The sequence below is a fragment of the Haplochromis burtoni genome, unplaced genomic scaffold (assembly GCF_018398535.1).
Source record: "Haplochromis burtoni strain Fernald_Lab_line unplaced genomic scaffold, NCSU_Asbu1 Contig_41, whole genome shotgun sequence".
NCBI lineage: Eukaryota > Metazoa > Chordata > Actinopteri > Cichliformes > Cichlidae > Haplochromis > Haplochromis burtoni.
The window spans coordinates 2,893,614-2,913,612 of record NW_024582402.1 but is presented as its reverse complement, the minus strand read 5'-3'; the positions used below and the strand labels follow the sequence as shown (position 1 = coordinate 2,913,612).

At 40.4% G+C, this 19,999-nt stretch overlaps 1 protein-coding gene across 1 annotated transcript; it reads left to right on the top strand.

The window, feature by feature from the left end:
• Positions 1-140: 140 nt before the first annotated feature.
• klhl24a (kelch-like family member 24a) lies at positions 141-17,920 on the top strand. The gene is made up of 8 exons (XM_005920422.3): positions 141-334; positions 1,744-1,863; positions 1,957-2,801; positions 4,209-4,393; positions 7,121-7,239; positions 12,525-12,713; positions 14,290-14,478; positions 14,599-17,920. Exons 2-8 carry the CDS (start codon positions 1,789-1,791, stop codon positions 14,797-14,799), a joined length of 1,803 nt encoding a protein of 600 aa, XP_005920484.1. The 5' UTR covers positions 141-334; positions 1,744-1,788; the 3' UTR covers positions 14,800-17,920.
• Positions 17,921-19,999: the final 2,079 nt, after the last annotated feature.

Sequence of the window (19,999 nt, the reverse complement as noted above, 5' to 3'; positions counted from 1 at the left end):
TTTTCTCCTTCTTCAACGCCCAATAACAAACAATAATCCGAACTACCCAACCCATAATGCTCAGCGGCAGAGGGATGGCTATTTTTTTCCCTGGCAAATATATAAGGGTCTGTGTTTACAGTTAGCTAGTTAGAAAGTCTTTGTTTTTGTCATCGTCGCGATTCAACATGTCCCGGCTGGATATCAGCCTGCTTTATTTTTTATAACCATTCGACCATAACTACTCGGAAATACATAGTCAAACTTTTTTTTAGGATACAGATTTACTGTTCTACAAATTTGTTTACCCACTGGAGAGAGAGGAGGAAGCTTCATCTGGAACTTTCTGCATAAGGTATTAATTTCTACATTTTACTAAGTAAACATTTGTGGTTGTTGACTTTAGACTTATTTCTATTGTTATTACTTGATTTATTTTTGCTTGAGTCTGTTGTGCTATATAGAGTAAAATAACAGCCCAACATAAAAAAAACAAACAAAATTAAGTAGGTAACGGTGGGCACGAGGCAAGTTTCTTTTGTCTTACTAATCGAAGCACATAAAGTATTTTCTACCTGTTTAGCTATTTAACCACACACCTAAATATACAAGTAGATATATTTCTTACCGAGTTGAACCTTATTAATATTAAATTAACATAAAATAAACACATAATTCAGCATCTGTTACTATTTTAAATATCAAAAAACAAACTGAGTATTGTTGCAGCCATTTTTCTATGTAAATTTAGCTTAATTTCAGTACTAACAAACGATGTATGAGTGCATATTGTAAAAACTGTGGTGTTGTTGTTGTTTTTTAATATCTGCATCGTATTATGCATCGTATTATGTATTGATCACAAAGGATATCTGCGTCAGATACTTCTGGCTAAACCTGTCCTTTAATCTGGATGACGAGGTGCTGCCGCAGCTGCCTGTGGGGAACAAGCTAACGCACGTGAATGGGTTGAGTTGTTGTTAAAAATAGCCAGAGATAAATTACCTCACCGGAGCAAAAGCCAGGCATGCTCCCGGCTTTTAAAAATACAGCACGGCAATAGATTTAAAATAAAAATAAATCCTTTCTTGATCAGATATTCTCAAGAACTTTATGAACTTTATTTATACCGTGACCTAAAGATGCCGTCTACCTTTCAGTGTGTAACAAAACATAATTACTGGGACTCACTTGGTTGCTTTGTCTTTTCTTCTCAAAGAGGTTATTGCCAAAAATACTTTTAAAAAAGAAACTAGTATCCTTGACTTTGCACTTGTTCAAAGAAAAGCATCCCTGCCCCCACGCCTTCAAACCTGACTGACGTGTAGACCGTTCCAACCGTTGCTCAGCCTCTTTCCCGCCTGTGTCTCTTTGTTTCCCATCTTCCGTGTCATGCACTCCGCGCTCCAGGGCACAACTGCTTCGCAGACAAGGTGCAATACTGATTTGCGTTCTGCTGACATTGACTTCCTTGGAAATTCTTTTCTTAAAGTGTGACGTAAGACTTTGTTTTTGCCCCACTGGCTTAAGAACTGTGCTTGTGAGGGACTTGCGTGATCTCCCCTACTTCCAAACACATGCTTTGTGGTTTTACTCTGTGAGGGCTTTGTTTGTTTGGTGACTGATCTCAGTTCATACTGTAGTAATCTAATTGGGCTTCTTGTTATATATTCACCCCCCTTTTTCGAGTATCCCCTGCTGCGATTTCCTAAAGAATAACATGATAATAATAATATTTTTACATTACTTGCTCTCCATCCTCAGATATCTTTTAAAGTATAAAACAGACCTATATTGAAGGTGGCAGCCATGGTATTGATGCTGGGCAGGAGGTTGAACAGGGAGGACTCTGGGATCAGAGACTCGCCAGCTGTCAAACGCAAGGTGCAGTCAAAGAAAAGATACACAAATAACTAACATTTGTTCCCAAATCTTTTGTGGCATCTTATCAAACCACACGTCTTTTTGTCTCCCAAGGTGTTTGAGGTTGAATCTAAAAATATAGCCAACCAGGATGTTCTGGACTTCTGCTCCGGATCCTCACACTCAGAGGGCATTCTGCAGGTGTTCAATGAGTTTCGCGACTGCCGCCTTTTCACCGACGTGGTCATCAGTGTGCAGGGCCGTGAGTTTCCCTGCCACCGCGCTGTGCTATCTGCCTGCTCTTCCTACTTCAGAGCCATGTTCTGCAATGATCACCGCGAGAGCCGTGAGATGCTTGTTGAAATTAACGGCATCCTAGCCGAGGCGATGGACTCATTTCTCAACTACGTTTACACCGGCCGTGCCAAAATCACCACTGAAAATGTCCAGTTTCTCTTTGAAACCGCCAGCCTTTTCCAGATCACCACACTCCGTGATGCCTGCGCTAAGTTCCTAGAGGATCAGCTGGACCCGTGCAACTGTCTGGGCATCCAGCGCTTTGCAGAGGCGCATTCTCTGAAGCAGCTGGCCAGCCGCTGTCACAGTTACGCCTTGGCCAACTTCTCAGAGGTGGCTCTGCACGAGGAGTTCCTCGACCTGCGTATAGAAGAGTTGGAAGAGTACATTAACAGTGATGAACTTTCTGTCTGTAAGGAAGAGTTTGTGTTTGAGGCAGTGATGCGCTGGGTGTACCACAGCGTGGAGGCCAGGAAGCCCATTCTGAAGGCTCTCCTCCACCATGTCCGCCTGCCCCTTCTGCACCCCAGCTACTTTGTTCAGACCGTGGAGGGAGACCAGCTCATCCAAACTGCCCCAGAGTGCTACCACCTTCTCCACGAGGCCAGGCGTTACCACGTGCTCGGAAATGAAATGATGTCACCCAGAACTCGTCCACGAAGGTAACTAAAATGTTGATTCCCAGGTATGAGGAAGGTGACTTGTGTGTGTGACAGTTGCATGAGTGATAAATGAACTGTCTTTTCTGCCAGCCTTTTTGAATTATGTTTCAAACAACGATGAAAGATGTCACCGTGATAGAAAACACATCTTTTTAAGCAGTTAGCCAATCTTTTATCCCACATTGCATAACTAGATTTTACGACATGCGCGTGAACTCAGTGCTCCTGCCCGTGTTGTTGTTGTGTGTGTTTCAGTGTGAAAAACACAGGGAGTGCTAGTGTGTTGAAAAGACAAGTGTGTCACTGAGTCAGCTGGGTTTTGTAGTCCTATTTTAAAATGGAAATGATAATGAGGGAGGCCGAGCATGTTCCTGTACAGACTTGATGTAAAGGAAAGAAAAAATTATGTGATGCAAGACATGGTAATCATGAAATGTTGAGTCTTGTTGTCGTATCACCAGTCTAACTCACCTCACCAGTGTGTTTGGGTTCTCTTTGTCCTCACCTGTTAACTTTGTACCTATTTACCAAGCAGTCCGTATGCCGTATGTGTTTACTTTTGTACACCTGCATGTTAAAGTCTCTGATAAAGGACAAAAGCAGGTGCTGACTAAAAAAGCAGGCCATATGGTAGACTGTACTGTCTCCTTTGTTGTTAGACCTGCCTAAAAAAAAAAGAGGGAGCAATTGTAGTTGTCGGTTATAAGGCGTTGTGTATTTCAAGTGTATTGTTAGTTGTTAGACGCATCTGGACTTCTCCTCCCCCGGGAAGCCTCCAGAAAGAAACTGATCACATCCACACAGCTTAGACACAAAGCTAAAGTGCTCCGGGGCCAGACTTTCTCTTAGTACTTGAACCAGCCCTGGAACTGTGCATTTTTCTGACAACGTGTAAACAAGCCATGAGAGAAACTGCAAATACGCCTACTTCTCAACACAGTACAGCCCAATATCTGACATATGAATGGTAGAATGGTAGAACAAGAAAAGAGGCTGTAGTTAATTAGCTCTCCCATAGGAAATGTAGTCATGTCCAGGGCATGTGTTGAACAGCCAAAGAGGAAAGCTTTGTCATCATGGAAATTCAGCTTAAGCTTAGCCTCGAGTGTGTTTTTGTTGTGCCCGAGATTGATGCTTTCATTGTAAGCTGAACTGTGCCTTGAAGATAAATGAAGGTAAATCCTGTTGAAACCTTTTATGTCCCTGCCCTCCAGGTGTTGACATGTGTGTTTATATATATATTCATACCCTTTTAATTAGACACCATGTCTGCAATGTTCATTCCTCCTTGCTGGCCTTTTTATTTAAACTTCTTTTTTTGTTTGTTTTTATCATTTCTGCACTTTCATTTGTACTTAATCTGTCATTTCTATGGCTCTCCCCCTCCCTCTGCTCTTTATTTTAAAGGTCCACTGGGTACTCAGAGGTGATTGTGGTGGTGGGTGGCTGTGAGCGGGTAGGGGGCTTCAACCTGCCCTACAACGAATGCTACGATCCAGTCACAGGAGAATGGAAATCACTGGCAAAACTGCCCGAGTTCACCAAGTCAGAGTACGCTGTCTGCGCCCTTCGCAACGACATCCTGGTGTCAGGTAAGATCCAGCCCACATGCTACACTTTATTTGCATGGCTTTATCGAAGCCTGAACACAGACAAATTTTAAATACCATCTATCCAAGTTTAAGTTACTGCTTTCTTGACCTTAAACTACTCAGGAACTAATTGGTGAATGAGTTGTTTTCTCTTTTTTATTACTTTTCAATGTATTATTTTTGCTAGTGGACATTTAGAATTCAGGTAAGTAATATTTTAGTGCTGGGTACACATCAGATACAGTCGGTTTGTGCTTGACTTGCCATCTAATCTCTCAGCGGAGAGGCAGGAAAGGCCACGGTGACTGTTTGCCCTGTGTTATTTTTAAGGCCTCAGCCCATTCGAGTTGAAGGAAAATATGAGCGCAACATCTGGAGGCACTCTGCAGGCTCAGTGCTATGAGACACCCTCACTGGCTGTTTCTGTCCTTCTTTCTCTTCCTACTGACCACTTCCCAAGGTCACCAAATTGACACTAACTCTCCAGGTTTCTCTGAATCTTCTTCATATAAGGATGAAAAAGTCTGTTTCCATAGTTTTTTCTGCAAGAAGCTTTACAGTAAATGTTAATCTGAGGTATAGCCTTCATGGGCGCTTGGCAAGACTGCTGCATTTTTCAAACTGCTGCCAAGTGTGTTGCAAGTCTCCTTTGGTGAAAATACATCCTACATTAAATAAGATGTTTTTCTCATTTATTTTAACTGGTGAGGTCAGAGTAAAGGTATTTGCCAATGTCAAAACATTATTTTACATTTATGCTGTGTGCTAGACTTATATCTGTATAGTTTACTTGAGAGCCTGGAGGTTAACATGTTTTTTCCTTTTTTGTGTTTTTTTTTCTTCCTAAGAAAAAGTATTAACAAGAGCTCTGATGTGCCTGCTAGGCCTTCTCATGCTCAAACATGCTTTATATGAGCTGCACTGCAGTAATGGATAAAAACATTGCTAGAGAAGAGGGGGAAATATAGAAAGAAAGACACAGAGAGAGAAAAAAAGAAAGCTCTCCCCTTTAGCAAAGAGTGCAGTGCTGTCCCGTGCCAAGTCCTCACGTGTGTGCTATCACTCAGCCTCCAAACAGCATGAAAACGTCAACATAGCCCTCCCTCCCCCGTGCCTGTCCCACAGAAGTACATGCACAACACTGCTTTATAGCCTGTTGCGATCTTTATTGACATACTTTCTGTCTTTTGTGTGTGTTGATACATTAAATCCCTCCTCCTCAACTTTTATTTGTCTCAGTCACATTCCTGCACATACCACCATTCTGCCTGCCCTTTTTCATGCACTGTCGCAATACCTTCCAGGGCCTCCAGTATGTAGCACAGCTGCAGTTATTTCTGGTCTTAAATAGGATATGGGTATAGAAAGTGTCCCTGGCTTCTCCGTCCTTGGACTTGAACTCTGGCCAGTACTGACCTACTTAGGTCAATAACACTCCAATAAACCTCCTACTGTATTATCAGCAAGTAAGCAGCAACACATGTTCATGCCACATACATGTGGCATACATGGATTGTATCTCATTGTCACAAGTTGCTTTTTCATGACTGGTATTCTAAGACATACTCTAAGAAATGCTTATTGGTATTTCAAAGACATGCAAATGTCACACAAATCATGTCTGGGACCTCCCAAAGTCATGGATTCTTGTGCTTTAAAAACAGTGATTAACAGTGGCCCTCCCCATCTGCACCAGGAAGACATTACCTACCGGCATTTTTAAAGAGGAAAGACCCTATTCCAAAGAAACACTGCTTTTATGACTAGCTTTTCAAATGTACATGTCTGTCTTTGAAGGGATAAAGTCTCCATCATTGCAAATCTTTCAACAGCAGGTCTTCAGGAGCAGCACACTGTCTGGATTTTTTTCTTCCTGCAGAGTGATTGAGCTGATACATGCTGCAACTAGCTTCTTTGGGTTCTTCTTAAATGATTGAACATTAATTACAGACAGACCTGCAGAAGACCCCTTTCCACCTTTGTTCCACTTTATCGTTGCTCCACACAACCACTGATCTGTGTGCTGTACAAAGTAAACAACCTTCTGAGCACTGCTGACACGCGATACATAACAGGTTGTTGGATAAAAGCCAACAACCTGTTTCCTAGACCTGCTTTTTTTCCAGAATTGATAACATTACCTTTTTCTCTTCCAACTTTACTGTTGACACATATATAAAATATATATATATATATATATTTTGGTAGTTTATTAAATATTTAGGGGAAATTCTTTCTTTTTTCCTGCTGTCTATGTTTGGCAGCGGGGAGGCAAGAAGGGGCACAAGTTTGGGCTTGCTTGAAATGTGGCTGGGTCATGTCATTACATGGTCAAATGACGCCTTCTTCTCCACAATGTCATAGATGACAGATAGAGGATATGCTGCAGTAGTAGTAGATTGTTAGCAGACAAAGATCCTTTCATGCGTGTTTGCTTTGAAGGTAAATACAAACAAAAACCTCTGGAACATAATTGCATGGGTATGTGTGCGTGTGTGTCAGAGTCAGATAAGACTTACAACTTGGACCTAGTTAGGCAATAAGTTATTACTTAACACCCAAAGTGTGCTGCTCATCAAGAGTAGCGTTTTAAAGTTTTTATATAGGATCAACCACATTGTTAGACTAATAGTGAATAGAGTTATAAAATGTAGAGCACTCAAAGCTGAACTCAGAGCTGTCTTAACTGTATTCATGAGAGCTGTTTTCATTTTGTTGTTTTTTTAGGTGGTCGTATAAACAGCAGGGATGTGTGGATGTATAACTCCCAGCTCAACCTGTGGATCAGAGTGGCTTCTCTTAACAAAGGTCGCTGGAGGCACAAGATGGGTGTGCTACTGGGCAAGGTAAGGAGGGACATAATGCCTCTTGATGTCTGACTCGATTTAAGTTTCAGCATCAGGTTTTACCCAGTGACAGCACCACAGCAACACCACAAGTTAGTTCATGATAGAGTGTGACGTGTCTGCTACTTGCAGTTTTTCATATCAATTTCCTTTTGTTTTTTAAATGTCTTGTAGAAATTGTGAACGCTCTCTTAATGACATTTTCGTAACTTTTTCTATAACAGGTGACAGAACAGCTGTTGTTGTTGTTGTTTTTTTCCAGGATGTCGTATCTGTCTGTCTCCAACATTTCATAGCTATTGAATCTTGGCTACATAGGAACTAACCAGCAACTATGCTTCACAGGAAAAATGCGATGTGTGTTTACAGAAACTTGAGTAATGGGTTCATCAGAGAAGAATAAAGAGAATGCGTAGCATCATCATTATCTTCCTTACTTCCTCACATAGTTTCTAAGATCAAGTCTTAGATAGGGGCTGACATTTACATGTCTACACGAATCTGTGGAATCTTTTACGCGGAAGTTTTCAATTGCTGTCGAATTTGCATATTCAACGTAGGTCTCATTCCACACTATTCCGGGTCAAGTGATAGTTTTAGAAATTCCTGAAGGTATTGTATACTTAGGGATGATTGACATTAAGCATCTGGCCTTAAACCTGATTCAGTCAATAATTCTAAGAAAAAATTACAATAATTGTTATTGCAGTTCCATTTGATTATAGCCTGATTTTTGCTGTCACACATCCATGTGTTGCCTGAGGGTTTGTAAACAGCTGTTGCCAACTCGTCTCACAAACCCTGATACGCAGGAGCCTATTCAACAGACAAAAGTTTGTTTTCGTTTTTAAAAGAACCACAAGCTACTGTTTAGAGCTGACTAAACAGTAGCTTCAGCTACTGAAAGTCTGTAGCTGATTCAGTCATTTCATATACTTTACACATGTTATTTTTTAGATGTTATAGACATTCATAATCAAAATGTCTTGAAATGTAAGATTTCTTTGTCTCAGAGAGGTTTTTCATAGCTAGCACAGCCTGGCCACATAGGAATATTTATAGAGAAAAGTGTAGCTTACAGTCAAGCAATCAGTGCTGCACAATGTGCTACAGCATAACACTCCATTACATCGGTGTCAATCCAGCAAGTGTACTTTGAAAGTTGAAGTTCAGTAAAGTTTGTGTGCATGTGATGACGTGTGATTGCAAAGATTTGAGCGCTGTAAAAAACAATGTGTCACTCGCTCAGTGTATTTACCGTTTCTTATTTCCTTGTTCCAAAGGATTTTTAATATATTTGAGATAAAGTACAAAAGAGCAAACACCTACATATTTAGGAATTTCTGGAATCTGTTCCATGGAGCTTTTTGACTACTTTAAAATGACGTGGTTCAGTCATATGTCTCATTTTAGTTTTGCGGCTATGGTTTTCCATCGAGGCTTGAAGGAAATAGTTAAGAAGTCGTAAGGGTGTTTGGCATTAGATATCTATCTTTAAACCTGATGAAGTCACACACACTAAGTCATCTGTTTTTGGTTTTTTTGGCGATAGGCTGCTTTCTGCTGTCACATATCTGTGTTAACTGAAGGTTTGGTGTCATCTCACAAATCTTCGTATACAATCCTGTTAGTACCTTCCACGCTGAAAGTAACTCAACTATCAAAAAATATTTTGAATGATCTTTTACAGATATTTTCTTTTTAGTACAGCTATACATAGATTCAAGAGCTCCAAATGAGTTTGTAAAGACGCATTGGGTCCATACTATAATCTTCATCACACAAATATACTGTACAGTCAAGTCTGTCTTCATTACAGACGGAACTTGATAAGTGCTTCTGCTTTAGAGCCGTTACCAGTCCATTAAACTTGTATGTCTCCAAATTTATTCAGTGTCTTTTATCAGCGTTGGCATGTTCTCCTGACAGCTGCACATTCCAAAATAGGAATTATCACAGTGGACCCAGGAGTCGCACGCATGCCTTAGCTCTGTGCATTGTGTTCAAATTCAGACTTGTGTAGGCGGACTGTTTTCCACACAGAGAATTGATCACTAAGAGAATCGAAAAAGAATTGAACCTCTAGTTGGACGAAATTTCTGAACTGTAGACATTTGTTGTTGATGTCGTCTAAAGAAGGACAGTTGTTTTGGTTCATGCATGCACATAAGTTCATGTTCAGGCCAATACATCACTCATATGCACTTTAGTGACAAATGATTACTCACTATTACAAACATCAAGTTAATGGACACGACTACAAGTATTCTTGGAAAGCTTTGAAATAGCGCTGTATTTACTCTTTCACAGGGGATGTGACTCAGGGACTTCTTATCGTTGGTAGGTCTGTAGTGCAAACATCCTTTTCTTATTTTTGGGACGTTTCTTTGATCTACACTGGATTTTACACGACACTCAAAATATTTTGTTGCCTTGCCACAGCAAACCACATATGTGCATTTGGTGTACGTGCTGCTGTTCTACAACAGTGTGGTATTTAGTTGGTGGTCATGGTGTGGCTTTAAGAGTCAGTAATTAACTACAAAGTGAACCATGCACACATGTGTGGTGAAAACATGACTGATATTGGTACATTAAAGGAAACCACGGTTAATGGTAAGAGTCTGTAGCTGGCTGGGCACTCCCATGCAAAACCTGTTGAATGAAAAAAGATCAACTTTTATACCAAAGTACAAGTTTTGCAACTCAAAACTGGACCCAAAAATGTAAGCGTATCTAAAACCATAGACACACGAATTACTCTGTGATGTATTCTCTTTTATCCTCTGCTTGTCGATGGTCTGTCAAGTAATTATAGAAAAATGCTTCTTAAAGCTTTAAAAGTTTTTATCCTTTTGATCGCTTTAGTAGCCGTCCTCCTAACTGAAGGTAAATAAACGTCTGTCAGAGATAAGACCTCTATTTATCATTTTTCAAATTACCTGAATGTATATTTATAGTACTATTTATATTATCATTTTACCTCAGAATCCTTTGGCATGTAGATCTGGAAGGTTTTTCCAGTTTGTGCCTTTTTTGTTTTGGTCTCATTCCAGGTTCTTATCTGGCTTTTTATCTCTGAGACATTTTGCCCCTTGACAATGTATCTTTCTGTTTGTTGATTTCCTCAGAATTCAGTTCCCCTCCCCCTGAGTTTATACCCTCTCATTTCCTCATTCAGCTTGTAATTTCCCCTTTTGGTGAAAAAGCACTGATGTGGCAGTTGCAAGTTTAGAATAACAAAGTACAAGCGTCTATAATGCAGGACCAGGTATAATCCTACTACACTTAAAGTTGATAAATGAATGTAAGGTTTGCTGAAGTGTAAACATCTAGAGGATAGCTGATTATCACGGGGATGGCGGTATAAGATCACACAGACACACACGTGTACACTTCTCAGTGTCCTGCAGTCTGATACGTCCTGTTGGACTGGTCTAGTTTCCATAGATATAATCTAAAATAGGTCACCACTTGTTTTCCTGACCCTGTTATGGTGGCACATGGTGACGGCTGTTCACATCTATTATATGTTTCACTCTCTCTCTCTGTCAGTCTCTCTCTCTCTCAGACACACTCACACTCTTTCGCTCTTTCTATTAATACGCTCGTGTTTTTGTCCCCCTGCTGCAGTTGTTCTGTGTTTCTCTTGCTTTAACTACAGCTTACCTTAGCACATGTTAAGGAAGCTGTTAATCATTTAACCAGTGGCTCAGCACTTAAATATGGTCATAAAACTAGCATGCATGTTCAGTGAATTACAATTGTGTCTGCAGATTTAAGGATTTTGTTTAGCTCAGCATATTTTTATGACAGCTGCATACTTTAGGTCAGTATTCATTGGCTGTCTGCGCTGCCATTATGTCCTAGTATTGACAGACTTTCATGGTGTATCAAAAGCTGATGTCTTATTAAAAGAGTGCAGAGTGGCAAGGGTGCAAATACAGTGATCCAGTGCCCCACCCCCACTCCTTTCCACCACCTTCTTTAAACAATCTTGTGTCTGGATATCTTCAATGGCTCTTTAAAGCGCCAGCCCACCAGAATTACATAAGGAAGAACAAGATGCTTTACATTTGTTGTTGCTATTACTGTGGGCGCCTTAAAGGTGTGTATCTAGCTTTACATGTGACTGGATTGAAATTGTTGTTAATACAAATAGAAAGGAGGAAAAAAAAACAGCTCAACAAAACCAGTAGTTTAACAAAATCCTTTGTAAACAACTCCTTGCACTTGATTATATTTATCTCTCAGTAGCCTGTTTTCTTCTTTATCGCTCTTTGCTTCTCTCGCGTCTCTCACTTTTAGGAAAAAACAACCCACATTTACAGTTTATCAGCTGTATCAACATTAATTATTAAAAATAAACAAATTGCAGTTGGCGTGCATGCCCACGGTCTTATTCAGTGAGTTACAATGTGGCAGCTCAGTTATGTGTTTCTGTCACTGAAAATACGCGAATGCAGAGACAATACTACTCTGTAACCGCACGACTTATAAACAAGAATAGGGATTGTCAGTTTTTCAGTTGGAAAAACAATAGTGCTATTCAGCATTAGCTAGGCGTTTAATGCTAATAACCGTGTGTCCCATCAGCTTCCGTCTTTTTGTTCCTCTTCTTTTCCTCCATCTTTCTTTGTTCCTGTCTCTCCTGTTTTCCTCTTTTTCTTGTCTGTACTTATTTAGGTTTCCTATTTTGCAGAGAGGCAGGAACAGCCTGAAGGTTTTCTCTTGCATAACACCGCACTTGTAACCAGCAATGCTCCTCACTGTTTTCTTGACACGTGAGCCCTTTACAGAGGATGTTATTAGCATAACTGAAAAATACATCTGTGTCTTTCACAAAGTTGCTGTAGCATTTGTAGGGTCTCTCTCATGTCAACACAGTATCCCCAATTCTGTTGCTGTAGTTTGGAATATAGTTTATGCAAAGTGATTGCCAGATTTGCTTCATCAGGCAGAATGACAGTGTGGAAATTCAGGCTGTAACAAGTATGCTGTCAAGTTCAGACGTTCGTAGTTATGAAGATTTATGTTTAAAGGTTAACAGATGAACTGGGCTTTGCAGTAAGGAACTGATCATTGTGCCTATTCAGAAGAAGTACGTCAGCAACACTCTGCTCCTGATGAACTGGTTTTCTAAAGCTGACATAGAGGCTATTGTTCATGTTCATAAAGTAGTGAATTTGAATGCAAACATCTTTTTGCTGTGAATAATTTTGTTTCTCTTACTTTTAATTTTGGCCCCTCATCTGACCCTCATACATTTGTGTGTCTGTCCGCAGGTTTATGTTGTGGGTGGTTATGATGGACAGAGCCGCCTGAGCAGTGTGGAGTGTTATGACTCCTTCTCTAACCGCTGGACAGAAGTGGCTCCCATGAAAGAAGCGGTCAGCTCTCCAGCTGTGGCCAGCTGTGCTGGAAAGCTCTTTGTTATCGGAGGAGGGCCTGACGATGAAACCTGTTCAGACAAGGTGATAAATGGTTTTTCAGCACCCACACACTCAAGCACATAGTGCTCTTTTTTTTTTTCTTTTTCTTTTTTTGCCTGTCCCGTTTGGTTCTTTTGCCATCAGAATTGTTGTCTAAAGGCAAAGAAAGATGCCCAACGGATTTACTTTACCAAATGGACCATCCCAGCCTTGCCGTATTGGTCTATTTGATTCACCTTTGCTTTTATTGTTTATTTTATTTTCATTTGCTGAACACGGGACAGACTTGACTGGGGAAAAGAAAAGGGAGAAAGACAGAGGGAAAGAAAAAGAGCGGGGAAGAGGGACGGTGATAAAGGGCAAAAACCAACAAAGCAAACAGACTAAGCTGCTCTCAGATAACTTGTTTTCATAATTACAGGTGTGCAATGGAAGTTTAACATTCTGCTTTGTTTTGCTTTTTTTCAAGCTCCTTTACGTCACACAACATAAAACATAATATGTAAAGGCCTCATAGTTCTCGGTCGCTGCATGATTTGTATAAAGATCAGATTTCCCCTTTTTCCTGAATTGAGTTAAAGGGAAGGCTTAAATAACAATCATTTCTTACCAAGTATTTTAGCTTTTGTAAAGCTGGAGTACAAACACTCACTGATGGTTTTGCATAGTAGTAACAGGTACATCCTGTTTATTCAGGTTGGTCCTGATTTACCTTGTTTCACTTTGTTAATTGTATCCAGGCTTTGTTCTCCATGGAATGCATTAATTGTACTGTATTTCAGGTTTTATTTCATAGCATTTACTCATAGGAGTAAAGCTACAACAGCTTAACATGCTGACATATTCAGAAATGTTACAGTAGGAGAAAAATACAGTGGCACGTGATGACGGACCATTTTACCATGATAAACTTTCTGTGAAATGAATGCTAGGTAACAATAGCGATAACTTACTTAAGGATTAGGTCATTTGTCATCTGTCACGCTACCATGTAAAACAGATAGCCTCAGAATTTGGACTTAACAAGTACCTTGGAATAGTTTCAGTATGTTTTGAATGACAGGCCACATTGTTGGTAGTAAACAGGAAGACACTGGCTTTCTTAGGAATCCAAAGTTCCAACGAAGCAGTTTTTTTACGTCCGTGAAATAGCTGGCATATTTGTTTATGTCTATGCAGAGTAGAAAAAACACATTCATGTGCAGAGGGGCAGCCTGATAAGACTAAGAGCCCATGCTGACTCCAGATTTTTGATCTGCTCATCTCTTTGGTCTGCTAACAGGGTCATTTAGATTGGTCCCAAAGGTCCTAATCTGTCTCAGCGAGACTCTGTGCTCAATGGAAGTCCTTAGAGACCAAACTTTTGGGGGGAGGCTATTTTAAAGATAAGTGGGTGAGAGAATGTTTGGATTGTATGCAAAACCACACAGAGATGCACTTAATGTCAGCCCACAGAAGAGTCAGTAACCACCGAATGGGCTTTACATATTTTAGTTGTTACTGCTTTTACAGCTGTTTTTCCACTGCATGGTATAGATTTTTCTAAGATAAAGAAAGATAAAGTTGAACCTTTCTTTCATCTTTGTAAAACACCACTATGTTCAAACGTATGTTACAGGTTCAGTGCTATGATCCAGAGACAGACTCCTGGTTGCTACGTGCCAGCATCCCCATTGCCAAGCGGTGTATCTCAGCAGTATCTCTCAACAATCTGATCTATGTGTGCGGCGGTCTCACAAAGTCCATTTACTGCTACGACCCTGGAGAGGACTACTGGATGCATGTGGCTCAGACCTTCAACAAACAGGTTACTATCAAACACAGACGCTGAGTGCCCGAATCCACAAACTGACTTTAGCCATAAGAATATGAAGAGTTCTATACTTTGACGATGTACCCTTTAATTTCTGTCTTTCTTTAACTGTAGGAGAGCTGTGGCATGTCAGTGTGTAACGGAAAGATCTACATCCTCGGCGGCAGGGGGGAAAATGGCGAAGCCACAGACACCGTCCTGTGTTACGACCCAGCAACGGGCATCATGACGGGAGCATCCTCTATGCCTCGAGCCATCTCCTACCACGGCTGCGTAACCATCCATCGTTACAATGACAAATACTTCAAGTCGTGACCATGAACAGGATCGCACACACAGACACTCTCTCAACATGAGAGCAAACATTAAAGAACTCTCCAAGTACTCATACACGTACAAAGACAAAAACTAACCACACCCCGTTTTTTTGTTTTTTTAATAAGAGGCACATTTAATAGTTCTAACCACAGCATCAGTGAGCTAATTTATTTCCTCACAGCATCATGTAGCAAGACTCGTTGCGGTGCTGTGAATCTTTTGTTGTCTTAATAGCCTTTCTGTGGAAATCCTTAGAAGCTGATAACACTAATGGCTTCTCGCAACCAGAGATAAAGTGGAACCAGATCAGCATGAGAGATGTGCTTTGGTGAAAATCAGTCTTAAATTACACTGTAGATCTCTGAAAACAAAGCGAAACAAAAGCATGGTTGCTTTTTCATTTACCGAAGAGTTTCAATTGAAATATGAGCTTCGAGATTCATTCTTGACCTTGAGATGAGATTAAACTACAAGCTCACTTACTCACCTTTTCACATAGCGTTCTATGAATAGATTGACACGTGTTAAAATATTTGATTTTGAGGTGTGCTCAAAAAAGTCATTAAGTGAAAACAAAGGGTGGTGCTCCCAATTACATTATTGAGTTTTTGCTAGCACTCATTTATCATACCTACAGACCATCAATATAAAAAATGTAACTTCCCAGCACTCTGCTTTCATTCCTGTGCAAAGTATAACCTCAAGATTTAGGTCGCTGATGATTAATGAGAGTTCTGATGAGCAAAAAAACAACACTGAAAATATCCGCCGAGAGCCAACAGTTGTCTCTGGAGAAACAAAAATATATCCAAAAATACTGATCTGAGTGATCAGGTCAGATTACTCACCTCGCCCCCCCTGCACTCATGCAGTTTGTCTCATACAGTAAAGTTATGCCAAGCTCTGGCAAAGAACATAATAACGAACTGTGCTCTGTTGTTTTGTTTTTTTACCTCTTCTCCAATACTGAAAATGACCTGATAGAAATGTGGTAAGCAGTCAGCCAGCTGCTCTCCCACAGTATCATCTGTCATAAATACGAAGCTCTTTCACTCCTCAACCCAGAGCCGAGTTAAGAGAAGAGGTAAAGAGCAGAAGCTGTGAAAACATTGGACTCTAGCCACTGTTGGCTCTTCCCTTGTGTTTCCTTTTTTTTCCCATCTCATCACCACTCACCATTAAGTTCCACTTCCCATATGTGTGTTTCTCTTCCTGCGCTCCAGCTGTGTCATCACCTCACTTTTTACAGTCAGCCATGCTATTGCCTTCTAAGCTGTATTTTTTGCTCCTTTTTAATTATTATTATTTCACTCATTATTGCCTTTTTTTGGTAAGTTGTATTTGTCCGTGCCTATTTTTTTATAATTGGATGTTTATTGTATGATAAGTAGTTATGTCGACGTTAGTCCATCGGTGTACTGGGCTTGTGGGGTGGTTTTGTAGATGTGAGAAGCCTTTTGTGGATCAAACTCATAGACTGCTCTGAATAAATGGTGTGCATGTCTGGTGTGTATGTATGTGTGTGTGCGTGTGTGTGTATGTGCGTGCACGTGTCTGTGTGTGTAAGGTTATTGTGTGACTTTTACTGCTTGGTCTGGATGCTTTGGGAGCCACGCAGGTTTATCACAGAGTTGTCGTGCAATGCTGCCACATCTCACCTGTACACTTACGTGTAAAGATGTAACTCGGGGTAACCATAGATACCTCCAGGTAGGTGTGTATGCGCGTATGTGTGTTGAATGGTCAGCTAAGGTGGCGGGTGCAGCAGTGCTGGCCTTCTCACCGTTGGCGGGTTTAAGAGTCTTGAATGATGAGGATTTTGGATGGTGTGGCTCTTGGTCAGTAAAAGTCACCTTTTAATACAATCGGTGTTGATAGATTGCTGTGAATATACAGTTAACTTTGTTTTCTTTGTTTAACCTATATTTAAATGTATCTTTGTATTCTTGTTTGCATAATATGTTCTCTTGAGAGCCCCGATTGTGCACTTTGACAGAATCCTGTTAAATGTAGAACTTTATGACAATGATTTCCTTTTTTACTGTATCAGTAAATGTTCTTTGCTTTCATGTGACGTATAGAAAAGAGATTGAAAAGGGCCTGTCAGCTCCTCCTGTTGGCCACTGCCTCCTACGCTGAAAAAAACAGCAAATATTGCTGCAAAGGAAGCAGCGTCGTCATGACAATTTCAGTTGTCAAATTTTAGGGATTTGTAAATTTGGCACTCAGCACCATTACCTAATATCCTTTAAGAACAGCTCTGGTCATGCTTCACCTGTCAGGTATGATAACAAAAATATGTAGGGGGAAGTTGTTGGGTTTTTTTACATAAACATTCTTCACATTCCTCCAAATGGAGGTCAGGTTAAGGAGCAATACAGGTGGAAAAATGAAGCACCTCCTGATTCACCTGCTTGCAGAAGTCAGGAGGAGCGACGGGTTCTGTTGAGGGGCAGGAAAGCGGAAAGGCTGAAGCATGGGAGTGATAAAGTGAGAATCTGAGTGTGTGTGCGTCTGTGATTTCACTGAGTATTTACTCTTAAGTAGAGCACAAACTGTCATGTTGTGCTGATTTATTGATTTTCATTAATGTCTTTCATGTATTATTGACTTTTGATAAGAATATCCATCATTTTGTTTTTTTGTGTGTGTACTGTTTTGGTTTTTCTTTTTTAATCTTTTGCTTGTTGTGGTGAGTTGTGGGATTGCGTGTTGCTGAGAACATAAAAAGGACGTGCAGCAGATTACACCCCAAAAAACTGAGGGTTACAACTTGCTCACCAGAGTTAAATGTTAACACAGATAAGAGCCACATTTGAGATCCTGAAGTCAGTCTTGTTGGAAAAGCACCACCTGTGCCTTGCCTTGATATCAAGAGATGTAACCTCTTAAGTGCTGCCCTGGGTGCCTTAGCGAAAGATTAACGAGTGAGCAATTACATCAGATAATTGTGATATACACTGCTATTATTGTGTGCATGATGTGTGATACTTTAACAACACTTTTCTTGTGCTCTTCGTTTTTAAAAAAAATCTTTCAATTTTTGTAAACTGCAGTATGTTGAAATGTAATGGTTGAGTTGTTTATGAGAAACACCAATAAAGTTTTTCTTAATGTATCAACGCTTTGCTCTCACTCATTGTTAACAAGTGAAAGTCTAGAAGAAAACAATGATGCACCTGTTCAGATGCTCATTAATGCAAATTCCCGCTGTGATAGCCTCAGTGTCCTGCTCTTAGCTGACAGGAGTGGCACCTGGTGTGGTCTTCTGCTGCTGTAGCCCATCTACTTCCAGGTTGGGCGTGTTCATTCAGAGATGCTCTTCTGCACAGGTGTTGTTTTGACTTACTGTTACCTTCCCATCATCTTCAAGCTTTATGGCCATTGCCCTCTGACATCAACAAGGCCTTTTTGCTCAGAGAGCTGCCGCTCACTGGATATTTTTGTTTTTCGGAGCTTTCTCTGTAAGCACCAGAGATGACTGTGTGGGAGAATCTCAGTAGATCAGCAGCTTCTGAACTACTTATTCCTTTCTTGAACTTCAGCGGATCATTCATGGCAAAACACAGTGACTTGCTGCCATGTTAGGCTGATTAGATATTTGTGTTACGTAATGAGCAGCTGAACAGGCGTACCTGAGAAAGTGGCCACTAAGTAAATTGTCACACATGTTCATTGTGGATCATTTTCATGCCAGCAATGGAGGTAAAACTCCTCCAAGAGAAGATGTCCTGATATTTATGTTCCCTTCTCAAACAAAATGTAAAGTTTTCACTGAAATCAGAAGGCTGAAATGAAAAGCGATTCTTGTGGTCAGTGCAGCATGCAGTCAATGTGCCCCGAGAAGTTGTGTATTTTCTCAATCAAGCGATCGTGAGCACATCCGTTTTCACAACAGACCAGCCATAAAAAGAATGGAAACAAAGTGATTTATGTATTTCATCGAAACCACAACTATTGTCCCACAAATATCCATGAAGATGTCACAAAAGAAGAGATGCGCCATGTGGGTTTTGTTGCAAGTTGTAACAATCTGCTCCACAGAGCTGTGGACACTGTATTCACCAAGGGATGAGTCAATCACGCTGGTGAAGTTTTAATGAGTCATTGTGGTGAACAAGGGGACAGTGTTTAAAAGCAGCCGCACTTTTTAAAGTAGGATTGAGCAACCCATGCTTCATTATCAGGCCCTTTTTATTTAAGTCTCATGTGATTTATATTCTCCATATTATGCTTTGGTTTAATGAAAACCACAAAGAATCCTCTCAGAGATTGTTACCGTCTCGCTACATTTACCCCAAACATTATGGGAAAAATTGAAGACATGCCTTACCCATACATCTGTGTTCTGATATATGCAAAGAGCTCATCAGGGACATGCATTCTCAGACGGGATAATACTATACAGTTCATTAATCAGCTGTGATTATAAGATTTTTGGCTCTGGCAGCATGTTGTCACCTCAGTTATCCAGCTGAGTGGCAGCTAACATAAATTACTGAGGATGCCAACTCTGTGGTATAGTTGCAGGCCTGATCTGGTTTGAGTAAAATGCTTGGTTTAACTCCATGTACCAACGTGAGCAACACAGACCTACCTGAAAGTGAGACCATACAAAGGGATGAAGGGATACAACAATGAAGCTGGAACCGCTCACAGCCCACCTGCTCACCCACTGAGCTAAAGTGACACCCATATTAATTGAATGTTGACTGGAAAATACTGCAACTACAGGCACATTTACACATTCACATGTGCACATCTCAAGGTCTCTCTTGGAAATGAGATTTTTAATCTCAATGAGATTTTTACCTGGATCAATAAAGGACTAATAAAAAAAATTCCAGGTCTCCAAAAAACCCAATTTCAAAATACATTAAAAGCTGAAAGGTGTGTTTTGTACTGTTAATTAATGTACTTAGAATATGTAAATTGATGATCTGATGGGGGTTAATCTATAAATCATGACACTCCGCTGCCACATAACATAAGGTTAAAGTATCAGTATCGAGTATCATGTTGGTATTGACAATACTAGTGGTGTTTTTACTTGGTATCGGATCCACAGAAAATTTAACAGGATGTTGTTTGATCTTCTTCTCTGCTTCATTAAAAGGAAATGTGTACGTGATAGGACAATTCATTGCAAGAGCGCAGCAAAGTAATGTTGTATAACCCTGACAAGGTTATCTGTTTA